Raw genomic sequence first — 15,788 nt, 5'->3', positions numbered from 1 at the left:
ATTTCTCTGCCTTCTTAATCACTTTATCCACTTTTACATTCAAGGACCGGTGTCCAAGCACACCTAGATCCCTCTGATCCTCAGTGTTTCCCAGAATCCTACTGTTAATCATGCATTCCCTCAAGCTCACTCTACATTGTCCACATCAAACACTCTCAGGGTAGAGAAGAAATTGAGGACGGTAGATGCTGGAGATCAGAGTTGAGAAAGTGGTGCTGGAAAAGCACAGAATGTCAGGCAGCATCCGAGGAGCAGGAGAAACGACATTTCGGGCATAGGCCTTTCATCAGGAATGATTCCTGATAAAGGGCTTATGCCCGAAACGTTGATTGTCGTGCTCCTCAGATGCTGCCTGACATGCTGTGCTTTTCCAGCACCACTTTCTCAACTCCCAGGGTATGTACAATGCTGGCTGCACAAAGTAAAAGACAGTCTACATTTTCCACTTTCAAACATTCCCAGGACAGAAATAACATGGAGGTTAGATACAGAACAGGTAGAAAATAGGGTTGGATACAGAGTAAACTTATCATTTAAGTACTGTGCAGACATGGTAGCATAGTGGGTACAACTCAAGGTATTACTTGAAGGAATTCAGACAAGTACTCAGGTATTAGTGCTCAGTTATCTTTAGTATTTTATTTATTGTTGTTTGCCGTTAGGCATTTTTTGCAGTGTTTGATTGTTAGCTTAATAGTTAACTGGAACCAAAGATTAATAAGCATTGTTAAATAAAGCAGCTAACACTCCGACAGTCTCAGTTCCATATTTTACACTTTTAACTTCAGGTGTTTCCTGGAAAACCACACCCCTCATGAGGTACCAATTGTAGATTTGTTCCAGCATTCCAAAACTTGAGGAATATCCATTGTTGCTACTGGAAGTAGTCACCTTGCAGCATGAGAGAGCAGGGGGTGGGAGTTGGGGCGGGATTGGAGGAACACGGGCAGTGTTCCTTTGAGCAGGCAGTGCAGCAATTGTGGCACTCATATCAGGTTCCAATGTTGAAGGGTAGACAGTGATGGAGATGTGTCAACCACACTGCAGGGGACTGGGCTGCACAGGAAGGCATAGGGAAGTGTGGACATGAGTACAAGAGATTCGATAATCAGTGACAGAGAGAGCCATCCCTGCAAGCGTAATACCAGTCCTGAATTGCTGAGCAGTTGACTGGATTGCTCCGGGTAGAGCTCAAGGACTCAATAGTGCTGTAAATCACTTGGATTTGAAAATAATAAGGAAATATTGGACCGAGAGAATGTTAGTCCCTCCATAATCTACAGAGATTTCATGCAACGCTATTGGAGAATGACATTCAGGACAATTATTTTTGCAGTGAATGAAGACCTTCTTTTTGCCTGAGATCAAAATAATTTATGAAGTTGCGGATCACTTACTCACGAATGGCATTTGTAAGAGTCACATGAGCGAGAACAGAAGTCAACAGTCAAACGTCGCCTGTAACAGTTGCCTTGACATGACTGAATTCTGCTCAAGCACACGATGATTTTGTGGCTTTCAGCTCCCTTCATTTCGTGGTTCAGAACAGGATGTTCCAGTCCCATTGCAAAGTGAAGCAGAAAGGAGGCACGATTCTGTTCAACAGTGTACTCACCTGTCAGATAAAGGTGATACTGAGGGACTCGCAGTAGCAGCATGAAAAGACATTGCTTTACAGTCAGCCTGTTAGAATCAGGATGGATCTAGAAACCATGACACAGGGGAAGAGAGACCAATTAAAATCACTCAAAAATATATCCAATAACTCATTTCATAGGATTGACACAGATGACAAAAATTATCAACGTGGGATTCCAAACAATCACTCTCAGAAGAAAAAGATAGACAAATGCAGATACACATAAAAAAAATCCAGACCCAGAGAAACATTGCAGGCTGTGAGTACTACAAACAACATCTCAGGAGTTGCACATAGTGGACATGTGTCAAGAGAAACCAGATATCTGTCGGAAAAGAACGAAATGAAAGAATGACTAGGGTAGGAATAGGTCCAGTCAAGGATAGTAGTGGGAAGTTGCGTGTGGAGGCTGAAGAGATTGGGGAGACACTGAATGAATACTTTTCGTCAGTATTCACTCAGGCACAGGACATTGTCGCTGATGTGAATACTGAGTCACAATTAATTAGAATGGACGGCTTTGAGGTATGTAGGGAAGAGGTGTTGGAAATTCTGGAAAGGGTGAAAATAGGTAAGTCCCCTGGGCCTGATGGCATTTCTCCTAGGATTCTCTGGGAAGCAAGGGCGGAGATTGCAGAGCCATTGGCCTTGATTTTTATGTCCTTGTTGTCTACAGGAATAGTGCCAGAAGACTGGAAGATAGCAAATTGTTCAAGAAGGAGAGTAGGGATAACCCTAGTAACTATAGGCCGGTGAGTCTCACTTCTGTTGTGGGCAAAGTCTTAGAGAGAATTGTAAGGGATAGGATTTGTGAACATCTGGATAGGAATAATGTGATCAAGGATAGTCAGCATGGTTTTGTGAACCTTATTGAATTCTTTGAGAAGGTGACTAAGGAGGTGGACGAGGGTAAAGCGGTAGATGTGGTGTATATGGATTTTAGTAAAGCGTTTGATAATGTTCCCCATGGTAGGCTACTGCAAAAAATATGGAGGTATGGCATTGAGGGTGAGTTGGAGGTTTGGATTAGGAATTGGCTGGCTGGAAGAAGGCAGAGGGTAGTAGTTGATGGTAAAGGTTCATCTTGGAGTGCAGTTACTAGCGGTGTTCCGCAAGGATCTGTTTTGGGACCATTGCTGTTTGTCATTTTTATAAATGACCTGGAGGAGGGGTTAGAAGGTTGGGTGAGCAAGTTTGCGGATGATACGAAAGTCGGTGGAGTTGTTGACAGTGAGGAAGGATGTGTCAGGTTACAGCAGGATATAGATAAGCTGCAGAGCTGGGCAGAAAAGTGGCAAATGGAGTTCAATGTAGGTAAATGTGAGGTGATTCACTTTGGTATGAGTAACAAAAAGATGGGGTACTGGGCTAATGGTCAGATACTTGGTAGTGTGGATGAGCAGAGGGATCTTGGTGTCCATGTACACAGATCTCTGAAAGTTGCCACCCAGGTAAATAGTGCGGTGAAGGCGGCATATGGCGTACTGGCTTTTATTGGTAGAGGAATTGAGTTCCGGAGTCCTGAGGTCATGTTGCAGTTGTATAAGACTCTGGTGCATCTGGAATATTGTGTGCAGTTTTGGTCGCCATACTATAGGAAGGATGTGAAGGCACTGCAACGGGTGCAGAGGAGGTTTACCAAGATGTTGCCTGGTATGGTAGGAAGATCGTATGAGGAAAGGCTGAGGCACTTGGGGCTGTTTTCATTGGAGAAAAGAAGGTTTAGGGGTGACTTGATAGAGGTGTACAAGATGATTAGTGGTTTAGATAGGGTTGACCATGAGAACCTTTTTCCACGTATGGAATCAGCTATTACGAGGGGGCATAGCTTTAAATTAAGGGGTGGTAGGTATAGGACAGATGTTAGGGGTAGATTCTTTACTCAGCGAGTCGTGAGTTCATGGAATGCCCTGCCAGTAGCAGTGGTGGACTCTCCCTCTTTATGGGCATTTAAATGGGCATTGGATAGGCATATGGAGGATAATGGGCTAGTGTAGGTTAGGTGGGCTTGGATCGGCGCAACCAACGGCCAAAGGGCCTGTATGTTTCTATGTTCTATGAAAGCAACAGCCACACTTAAATATGGCAATGCCAGAAATGGGTTAATTGAAGGAAGAGGAATCCAGGTGACCTGAAACAAATCCGAACTGAGGGAGAGTAACTGGAGTCAGATCGTGAGGCCCTACAAGGGCAGTTGACTAGCAATAACTCTGTTCTAGTATTTATCCACAGAAAATAACATGGACCTAGGCCAGAATGCAGATCACTCCTTTTTCCATTTGTGAATCAGCCAGACAAACACAGACCCACAGAAACTGCAACACAAACACAGACCCACAGAAACTGCAACACCATCACAGATCTATAGAAACTGCAACTCGAACGCAGACCCACAGAAACTGCAACACGAACGCAGACCCACAGAAACTGCAACAAGAGCACAGACCCACAGAAACTGCAACACGAACACAGACCCGCAGAAACTGCAACACGAACACAGACCCACAGAAACTGCAACATGAACACTGACCTGCAGAAACTGCAACATGAGCACATACGTACAGAAACTGCAACACTAACACAGACCCACAGAAACTGCAACACGAACACAGACCCACAGAAACTGCAACATGAACACTGACCTGCAGAAACTGCAACATGAGCACATACGTACAGAAACTGCAACACTAACACAGACCCACAGAAACTGCAACACGAACACAGACCCACAGAAACTGCAACACGAACACAGATCCACAGAAACTGCAACACGAACACAGATCCACAGAAACTGCAACACGAACACAGACCCACAGAAACTGCAACACGAACACAGATCCACAGAAACTGCAACATGAACACAGACCCACAGAAACTGCAACACAAACACAAACCTCTAGAAACTGCAACACAAACGCAAACCCACAGAAACTGCAACACAAACACAGATCTATAGTAACTGCAACTCGAACGCTGACCTACAGAAACTGCAACACGAACACAGACCCACAGAAACTGCCACACTAACACTGACCCACAGAAACTGCAACATGAACACAGACCCACAGAATCTGCAACACGAACACAGACCCACAGAAACTGCAACACGAACACAGATCCACAGAAACTGCAACACGAACACAGATCCACAGACACTGCAACACGAACACAGACCCACAGAAACTGCAACACGAACACAGATCCACAGAAACTGCAACATGAACACAGACCCACAGAAACTGCAACACGAACACAGATCCACAGAAACTGCAACATGAACACTGACCCACAGAAACTGCAACATGAACACTGACCTGCAGAAACTGCAACAAGGGCACAGACCCACAGAAACTGCAACACGAACACTGAGCCACAGAAACTGCAACACGAACACAGATCCACAGAAACTGCAACACGAACACTGACCCACAGAAACTGCGACACGAACACTGACCCACAGAAACTGCAACACGAACACTGACCTGCAGAAACTGCAACACGAACACTGACCTGCAGAAACTGCAACACTAACTCAAATGGAGCTGAGGTTGAACAGGATAAGAGCGTCAAGTTCCAAGGAGTGACAAAAACCAGAAACCTGTCCTGGACTTCTCATGTAGATGCTGTGGTCAGGAAGGCACCTCTTTTTCCTCAGGTGGCTGAAGAAATTTGGCATGTCCCTATGGACTGTCATCAACGTTTACAGGTAAACCATAGAAAGCATACTGAGTGCATAACGGCCTGGTACAGTGAATGCTTTGTCCAGGACCACATAAAACTTCAGAGGGTTGTGACAACAGCACATACCATCACAGAAGCCAACCTTCCATCCATCGACTCCACTTACATTTCTTATGCCACAGAAAGGCTGCCAACGTCATCAAAGACCCCTCTCATGCTGGTAATGCTCTTTTAGAACTTCTTCCAACGGGCAGAAGATACAGAAGCTTGGACACACACACACCATCAGGTTCAAGAGCAGCTTCTTTCCTGCTGATGAATGGACTCTCTAACTTCAAATAGTGTTGACCTTGTTCATGTACTCCTTTGCACACCTTCTGAGCAGTGTAATTTATATGCCTCATTCTGGCTAAAAATCTTAACCAGTCTAAAATCCAGCAAATCTAACTAATTTGTCTATCTATTTGAAATCCCACAGGGGTCCCCAAATTATGTTAATATCCTAGATGAAGTCCCAAATTATGTCATGATCCCAGATCAAACCACCAGGTCAGTGTTAGTGTTGCAGTTTCTGTAGGTCTGTGTTCGTGTTGCAGTTTCTGCTTGGTATGTCCTTGCTTACTATGATCTGTCTGTACTGCTCACAAACAGAGCTTTTCACTATATTTGATTTGTTGTGGTCATGTGTACTCAAGTCAAAAAGCAGAGGCAGAAAACATAAAAGCAGATACACAGAAACAGTAATACCAAAACAGACCAATAGAAATACTGAAGCACAATACTGGTCCACTTTCAGTAACTCCATCACTAACCCACAAAAACAGAAATGCAAATTCAAATACGGAACCACAGAAATGCTAACTTAAACATAGATGCACAGAGACAGCAATATTAACACAGACACACAGAAACACAAATACAATTCCACACACAAACTGAAATATAATGCAAACCCTCAGCAAAACTGCATTGCGGTACAGACGCACAGAAACGGCAACACTACCATTAAGACAAAGAATACTGACTCAAATACAGACTCAGAATCAGCAACACAGTGACCCAGAAACACAACAAACCCACAAAAAACACTAATAAAAATATTGACCAACTGAAACATCAGCTCAAACAAAGATCCACAGAAGCAGTAACTCAAATGCTGACCCACAGAAACACCAACACAATGCTTACATACAGGAACACAAACACAAAAACTGACCCATAGAAACAGTAATACGAACGCAAATCCATATAAAACACTCACTAACACAAACCCAGAGTAACACACAAGCCTCATAGCACCATGGACCTGGATTCGATTCCACCCACAAGCAACTATCTGTGTGGAGTTTGCACATTCTCCCTCTGTTTGTACAGGTTTCTACTGGGTGTTCTGGTTTCTTCCCACATTGTGCAAGTTAGGTGGATTGCCCATTGTATCCAGCGATGTGTAAATTAAGTGCATTAGCCATGGAAATGCAGAGTTACAGGGATAGAGTAGGGGAATAGGTCTGGTTGGGATGCTGTTTGGAGGGTCGGTGTCGACTTATTGGGCGAAATGGCCTGTTTCCACACTGTAGGGATTCTAAAGTTTCAGTCTCACAGAAACAGCAAAACAAACAACCCCATGGAAATGCTCGCACCAACATAGACTCCTGGAACACCTAATACAAACACAGATGTGCAGAAACACTTACACAGACCCACTGAAACAATAACCCACAGAAATTCTAATACCAATACAGACCAAAAGAAAAACTGACACAAAAACCGACACACAGAAACGCAAAGACAAACACACAGAAAGAGCAATACAAATAGCATAACACAGGAGCATATTGTAGCATAATCATAATATGATTCAAGCAGTAATTAGAGCTCCATGTTCGTGCCTGGCGATATAGGTTCAAGTCCCACCATAGCATCTGGTGGAATTCAAATTCACTGAATAAATCTGGAATTGGAAACAGCCTATGTAATAGTCCCACGAAATATTCATCAATTGTTGATAAAAGAACCCCTCTGGTTCACTAATGACAGCAGATTTCCTTCCTCAAAGGACATCTGCTGTCCTTACCTGGTCTGGCCCTACACGTGACTCCAGACTCACTGCAATGTGACTGAATCTTAATTTTCCTCTAAAATGGATAAGCATGTCATTCAGTTCTGGGCTGAGTGTCCAGATTGGGTACCAAATGTTGGCCTTGCCCACATCCCATTATAGAAGAAGGGAAAATGAAACTCGCTAGTAGCTCTCAAACACAAATATAGGCAACTAAAAGACAAACCCAGAGAAACAATACAAACATAAAGAAACACAATTAACACAGACCCCACTGATCTGGAGAAACACCATGACCATCCCTACTTTTCTCTCAGACCCAGAATAGAATTTCCTTTGTGTTCACTTTCTACCTGACCAATTTCCACCAGCAAATCCAGCATGGTGCCACATCTTCCGCTCCCCATTTTCGTTCCCTCCACCACACCTTGGTCAAAATCTCTATCACCTCACAGGACCTCAACCCCCTTCCATGTCATCTTTTCATAAAGAACGAGTAATGTTTGTCCTTATTCCCTCTCTCCTCACTCAGAGCTCCAAAACCCACTTTCCAGGTGGATCAATGATTTATGTTGCTCCGTTCAATCTGGTTTACTATATTCACACCTCATAATGTGATTGCTTCCACATTTGAGAGACCAAACAGAGACTGAGTGACCCCTCATTGGATATCTGAATCTCTGCCCTTGGTCTGCTGCATTGCTCCAGTGCAAACTTAAGGAACAGCATCTCAACTTTCAATTAAACACGCTATAGTCGCTGGACTTTATGTTTTTTATGGAGATAACTGAATCTGGAAGGAACTTTATCTCGAATATGCTGAGAGGCAGAAAGTTGCAGAATGCAAAGAAAACTTGAGATAATTAACATTGACAACTTGACTCATCTAACAGTTTCAATATAGTCAAATGCACCAAGGTGCTGAGGTTAGTTAAACTGAAAGGAAAGCAAAGCATCAAAGCAGGAGAAGAACTATCCAGACTGACATGATGGACAGATTGAGAAGCAGAAAGCTCCCCTAGTTAATGATTAGCTTCAATTCCACTCACAAATCTTGGTTCCTAATCATTGACTTCATCCCTCTCCCCTGCCAGGATTTCAGCCTTGAGCTGCTTAAGAGCAAGGTTCGGTTTTGATTTGCAATCGAGATGAACTTCCAGTATTCTGGGGTCTTATCTCAATATGATTATGGGCTGATTCACAGCAACCAAACTTTGGTCCCTTCATCGGAGTCACTGATATGGATTATAAATAGTTGAGGTCCCAGTACCGATGCCTACCAAATTTGGTGGAACTTTTCAGGGAGATGACGAAGTGCTTGGATGAGGGTAAGGCAGCTGACGTAGTCTACGTGGATTCCAGTAAGGCTTTTGACAAGGCCCCACATGGAAACTGATAAAGAAAGTAAAAGCTCATGGGAGTAAATTAGCAAAATTGGCTTACTGACAGGAGGTGGAGAAGCGTGTTTGTGTGGCTGGAGTCCAGTATACCGTGGCATACCACAGGGTCCCTTACTTTTCAGAAAAGCTGCGGATGAGAACGTGGGAGGGATGATTAGTGTGAGGACGGCACAATTATTGGCTGGTGACTGACAGTGAAGAGATTTTTGAGGTTACAGGAGGGTATAAACAGACTGGTCAGATGAGCGGTGACACACTTTCCAAAAATGAACAAGACAAGGGACTACTTAATGAATAGCAGGACACTAGGAGGGTCAGAGTAACAGAGGGATCTTGGGGTGCCAATCCACAAATCGCTGAAGGTGACTGGAGTGATTAATAGGATAATTAAGAAAGCATACAAGACACTTCACTTTTTCAGCTGCAGTATAGATTATAAGAGCAGGGAGATCATGTTGGAGCTGAACTTTGGTTACACCACCGCTCAAGTACTATGTGCAGTTCTGGTCACCAAACTATAGAAAGGATGTGATTGCAAGGTATGGAGTGCAGAGGAGATTCACCAGGATATTGCCTTCGATGTAAAATTTCAGTTACGAAGACAGATTGGATGAGCTCAGGTTATTTCCTTTGGAGCAGGGTGGGGGGACCTGATAGAGGTGTAGAAGATTGGGAGGGGCTTGGACAGGGTGAATGGAAAGCAGCTGTTTCCCTTAGCCGATTGGTCAGATGTACGTTCGCACGAAATTTAATATAGGATGAAGTAATTCATAATTTGACACGACTTTGTTCAGTTCCTCTGCAGCAAGGAAATAAATCTCGGCCAATCCAATTTTTCCTCATGGCAGCAATTCTCTAATCTTGGCTACATCTTTGAAAATTTTACCCTGCGGCCTCACTTGGTGCGATTTCATACTTGTTGTAATGTAGTGCCCAGAACTATTCAGTCGGTGATATAATAGTTCCAGCAAAACCTCCCTGCTCTTATGTCTAAGGATGAGATTCCACATGCTTCTTCAACAAATTTTCTACCTGCCCTACTACTGTCAGGGATTCAATGTCCCTCTACATTTCTTAGTATTGATTGTGGATTCTCTCATTTGATTTCCAGCAAGTGCATCACCCCACCCTTCTTCACATTGAAATACGATTGACAGTTTTCTGCCCAGCTCATCAGTCTATTGATAACTTTCTGCACTTCCTAGTTACTGTTAATTACCTTATCAATTTTTGTACCAGCTGCAATTTTTTAAGTAGAGAGATTTTGATGCAGAATTATGATAGGCTTTGAGTAAATGAATAAGTATGTGTTTCCACTGGCAAATGAGTTAGTGAACTGTGCTGATCTCAAATGTGCTGTCAGAAAGATAGAAATGTTCACAACAGAATGGATAAATACTCAAAAAGGAAATACTTTGCAAGCTTTTCTGAAGAAGTGGTACAAACATGATGCTCACAAACTGCTCCTCTGTTTTATATTGCTCTGGCATTCTGGGGACTGAGTTAATCCCAACATGATCAGACCAATAACTTCACGTCTGCAAGAGGCGTAACTTTCGAGTCTTTGATTGAGGGCTACATGACAATGCATTATGAGAAAGAGAAGGGAATTAGAAACTGCCAAAGGAGATTTTAAAACAGAAAATCTGGCAAAGACAATGGAATTCTTGAAGGAAGTAACAACATTGTAGATGGGAAATGGAGTGGATGTGGTGTACATGCACACTAGGAAAATCTTGGACAAAGTAACACATAGGAATTTGCTCCAGGAGATAAAGACGGTGAAAAGGGAGGAGGGTGAGTAAACTGCATTAATGCATCAGACAGGAGAACAAATTTCAGAGCAATATTTCAGAAGGAGACGGAAGTGGGTGTGGAGTCCCACAGGGTTCAGTTCTGGAATCATCCCTGTTCGATGCCTGTGACAATAACTTGCTCAAGGTTTAAACAATACTGACATAGAATTACATCAGACATACAGTACTGAGAAAGACCATGTATGCTCCTTTTGAGCCTGTTCCCATCCTCCCAACCATGACTCAGTCAGTGCAATCCTCGATTCTGTTGTCCCTCATAATCGTGTCTAGCTACACCTTAAATGTGATAATAAGATTCACTTTAACCACTGCCTGTAGCTGCAAACTGCACATTCTCATTAAACCCTGGATAAATGTTTCTCCACACAAATGCACCCATTCTCCCCCCAGCCAACACTCCTCATTTACTGCCTATCCCCACCCAGCCAACACTGATTTACCCCATTCCGCATTATGCCAATAAGCATTTATCCCATTTCTTACCCAGCAAATACACCTCATTGACCCCAACAACCAACCCAGCCAACACTCTTAATATACCTCCATCCAGCCAACACTCAATATACCTCCATCCAGCCAACACTCCTCTAACACCCTCTTTCCCGATGCATCTTTTTGGCATCATTCCCCCTCCAGCTTACACTCTTCTTTTATCCTTATTGCCGATCCAGCCAACACACCACATTTACCTCTCATTCCCAACAGCCTCAGATACCCCCTTTCATAACCAGCCAACACTCATTCACTCTCTTTCCCTCGGTACCAACACTCCACACTTACTCCCTCTCCTGACCAGCCAACATGTTTTATTTACCTACATTCCCCATCCTACCGACACTCCTCAATCACTCCCTAATCCCAATCCAGCAATGCTCTTTATTTACCCCGATTCCATATCCAGCCAACATTCCTCTTCCAACCACATTCCCCATCCAACAATTCTCTTTACCAGCAATTTAGCCCATTCACCTACACAGCCAACTCTCCTCAGTTATCCTCTTTTTACACCCAGTCAATAGCAATTTACCACCACTCAACACACAATGAACACTACCAGTTTAACCCCATTGTCTATCCAGTTAACACTCATTTACCCCTAATCCCCATCAAAACAATACTCAATTACCACCATTCCCCAATCAAAACCTCCTTTCTTACCCCATTCCCTGTATAGCCAACTAGTCATTTACCCCCATCTCCATCCAGCCAACACTCCTTTATCCCCATTTCCCAGTCCAGCCAACACTCCTTTCCCCTCATTCCCTATCCAACCAATACTCCTCATTTACTCCATTCCCTATCCAGCCGACACTCTTTTACATTCATTCTCCATCTAGCCAATACTCCCTTTTTACCCCCATTTTCCATCCAGCTCATTTACCCATATATACTCCATCCAGCCAATAATTATTTAACCCCATTCTGATCCAGCCAGCGCTCCTAAATTACCCAATTTCCTTTCCAACAAACATCCATGCCTTACTGTGTTCCACCAGCCAATGCTCATTTATTCATTTTCCTCACACAGCCAACATTCATTTACCCATAGCCCACTGGCCAATGGTACACATCTATCCCAATTGCCATCCAGTCAATATCCTCATTTACTTTATTCCGCCATCCAGCAAACACTCCATTTTAAGATCATTGTCCACCTAGCCAATACTCCTCATTTACCCTAATCCCTATCCAAACAATGCTCCTCCTTTGCCCCCATTCCCATTCAGCCAAAACCTGTCATTTACTCTCATTACAATCCAGCCAACATTTTGTTTTTCCCCTATTCTCCACCAGCCAGGAACTCATAATTTACTCCTATTCCCCATCCTGTCTGCAATTCCCTTTTACCCCCATTTCCCACCAACTAACACTCTTCATTTATCTACATTCTTCACTCAGCCAACATCAATTTCCTCCATAACCCACTGGCCAAAGCTCCTTTATCTATCACAACTGCCATCCTACAAAGTTCCTCATTTACCCTTAGTCACTATCCAGCCAACACTCCATTTTTAATCCCATTCTCTGTCCAGCTATCACTCCCCATTTACCCATATTCTGCATCCAAACAGTATTCCTCATTTATCACCATTACCCAACCAGCTAATTATTGTGAACAATTGTGAACAAAGAAAAAAAAACAAAGAAAATTATAGCACAGGAACAGGCCCTTCGGCCCTCCAAGCCTGCGCGATCCAGATCCTCTATCTCAACCTGCTGCCTATTTTCTAAGGATCTGTATCCCTCTGCTCCCTGCCCATTCATGTACCTGTCTAGACACATCTTAAATGACAAGGTAAAAACAATGACTGCAGATGCTGGAAACCAGATTCTGGATTAGTGGTGCTGGAAGAGCACAGCAGTTCAGGCAGCATCCGAGGAGCAGTTTGTGCCCACCTCTACCGGCAATGTGTTCTAGGCACCACCACCCTCTGTGTAAATAACTTTCCACACATATCTCCACTAAACTTTTCCCCTCAAACCTTGAAGTCATAACCCCGAGTAACCCCGTGTGGGCGGCACGGTGGCACAGTGGTAGTGAGCGGCATGGTGGCACAGTGGTGTGGGCAGCACGGTGGCACAGTGGTTAGCACTGCTGCCTCACAGCGCCAGAGACCCGGGTTCAATTCCCGCCTCCGGTAACTGACTGTGTGGAGTTTGCACATTCTCCCAGTGTCTGCATGGGTTTCCTCCGGGTGCTCCGGTTTCCTCCCACAGTCCAAAAATGCAGGTCAGGTGAATTGGCCATTCTAAATTGCCTGTAGTGTCAGGTAAAAGGGGTAAACGTAGGGGTCTGGGTGGGTTGTGCTTCGGCGGGTCGGTGTGGACCTGTTGGGCCGAAGGGCCTGTTTCCACACTGTAAGTAATCTAATGTAATCTAATCTAATCTAACCAAGTCCCCCACTCTGGGAAACAAACTTCTTGCTATCCACCCTGTCTATACCTCTCATGATTTTGTAGACCTCAATCAGGTCCTCAAACTCCGTCTTTGTAATGAAAATAACCTTAATCTACTCAACCTCTATATCATTCAGCTGATTGGATCTGAAACGATAACTCTGCTTTCGCTCCACAGATTCTGCAAGACCTGTTGAGTTTTTCCAGCAATTTCTGCTTTTGTTTCTGATTTCCAGCATCTGCAGTTTTTAAAAATGTATTCATTAGGTACCTCGTTCATAACCAGCCAACACTCATTTGCCTTCTTCCCTTCCATGCTAACACTCCTCATTCACCCCCATTCTCCATCCAGCCAACACTCCTCATTCACCCCCATTCTCCATCCAGCCAACACTCCTCATTCACCCCCATTCTCCATCCAGCCAACACTCCTCATTCACCCCCATTCTCCATCCAGCCAACACTCCTCATTCACCCCCATCCAGCCAACACACCTCATTCACCCCCATTCTCCATCCAGCCAACACACCTCATTCACCCCCATTCTCCATCCAGCCAACACACCTCATTCACCCCCATTCTCCATCCAGCCAACACACCTCATTCACCCCCATTCTCCATCCAGCCAACACTCCTCATTCACCCCCATTCTCCATCCAGCCAACACACCTCATTCACCCCCATTCTCCATCCAGCCAACACACCTCATTCACCCCCATTCTCCATCCAGCCAACACACCTCATTCACCCCCATTCTCCACTCCTCACTCACCCCAATGAACCATCCAGCCAACACTCCTCACTCACCCCAAAACTCATACAAGATTAGAGTGGTGCTGGAGAAGCACAGCAGGTCAGGCAGCATCCAAGGAGCAGGAAAAAAATAATCGATGTTTCAGGCAAAAGCCCAGATCAGGAATCAGGTTCCTGATGAAGAGCTTTTGCCCGAAATGTCGATTTTCCTGCTCCTCAGATGCTGCCTGACCTGCTGTGCTTCTCCAGCACCACTCTAATCTTGACTCTGTTCTCCAGCATCTGCAGTACCCACTTCCAGCCCATTTTCATACAGCCAACACTTCTCGTTTACCCCAATGCTCATCCAAACAACCTTCCTCATTTATCCCCACTCTCCATCAAGACATCACCATTTCTCTCCTTTTTCCATCCAGCCAATAACTCTGTCACATCAGGAGGAGAAATATTTCATGCTGTAAAATGGCAACACAGGCTGCAAAGAGATGATGCTAAGATGGTGAAAAGGGCTAAAACATGACAGCTGGAATTCTCGCTTTGGGAACGTGAAGTGATTTATCTCAGTAGAACTGATAGTGACAATGACAGTGTTAATGGGAGCTAGTTCAGATCTCGGGAAGAGCAGATGGATGGTAAGCAGACATGTCATATGTCTGTAAAGGTTAATAAAGGTGTTAAAAGGTTTTGAGGATTTGAGTGAATTGCTGGGAGACAATTCTCAGAATGTTACCTCAAACTCCAGCAGTCTTGTGGAAAGCCCTCGTGAGTTGCTACAGGATTGTTCCAGGATTGCGAGGTTATGTTCAAATTGCTCAATATACCTGGAGTACACACTCAGTCTGGGCCCTCGGGCTAAGATCACATGCGCCAAACATGGAGCCGCCTGCTCCCTGATGGTAGAAAGGTATGGACTCAGTCAGATAATGCAGCAGTCACTCGTGGTTCACCATCACACACCAAACTCCATCTTCCCCACCCCATACCCCCCATATAACCCCCGCCATTCTCCGGATTCCCCACTCAATCCAACATGTTATGATCCTGTTTAAAGTGCTTTGTTCACAGGATGTCAGTGCCACTGGCTACCGGGAGCTGCAATACTTGCCCATCACTAATAGCCTTTAGATTTTTTTGGTGAGTCCCTTGATTTGTGTAGGAACTCCCTTGGAAGGGATTTTAGGGTTTTGATCCAGCGACAGGTCAGGAACAGTAATAATGTTCCATGTCAGGATGATGTATAGCCTGGGGAGAACCTAGAGCAGTAGTGTCCTCATGTGTCTGCTGCCCTTGTCCTTTTGGGTGGAAGTAGCTGTGGATTTGGAAACTGCTATTGGAGTAACCTTTACTGAATTTGTGCAGTGCATTTTATAGATCATACAGATGGCACACACTGACAGACCGAGCATCAGTGGTAAAGGGAGTGGATGTGGTGCCAATCAAGTGGGCTCTTTTGGTCTGGACGGTGTCAAGCTTCTTGAGTGTTGTTTTAGCTGCATCTTATCCTGCAAGTGAGGAGTATTAAATCACACTCTTGATTTGTT

General features: G+C 44.3%; 1 protein-coding gene across 1 annotated transcript in view; it reads right to left on the bottom strand.

Annotated features, from left to right (window-relative positions):
- The window catches only part of fgd5a (FYVE, RhoGEF and PH domain containing 5a), a 143,754-nt gene that overhangs the window by 74,038 nt on the left and 53,928 nt on the right, over positions 1 to 15,788 (bottom strand). Inside the window, exons 6-7 of the mRNA XM_043708646.2 lie at positions 14,978 to 15,137; positions 1,616 to 1,703 (exon numbers count right to left, since the gene is read on the bottom strand). Of these exons, the coding sequence (XP_043564581.2) occupies positions 1,616 to 1,703; positions 14,978 to 15,137 (248 nt within the window). The remainder of the gene's footprint in view (positions 1 to 1,615; positions 1,704 to 14,977; positions 15,138 to 15,788) is intronic.

This window comes from Chiloscyllium plagiosum, unplaced genomic scaffold (assembly GCF_037043375.1).
Source record: "Chiloscyllium plagiosum isolate Xiang-an unplaced genomic scaffold, Cpla_swu_hap1 HiC_scaffold_14, whole genome shotgun sequence".
Classification (NCBI taxonomy): Eukaryota; Metazoa; Chordata; class Chondrichthyes; order Orectolobiformes; family Hemiscylliidae; genus Chiloscyllium; species Chiloscyllium plagiosum.
Note: the sequence above shows the minus strand (reverse complement) of the source record. Positions and strands in the feature narration are given on the sequence as shown.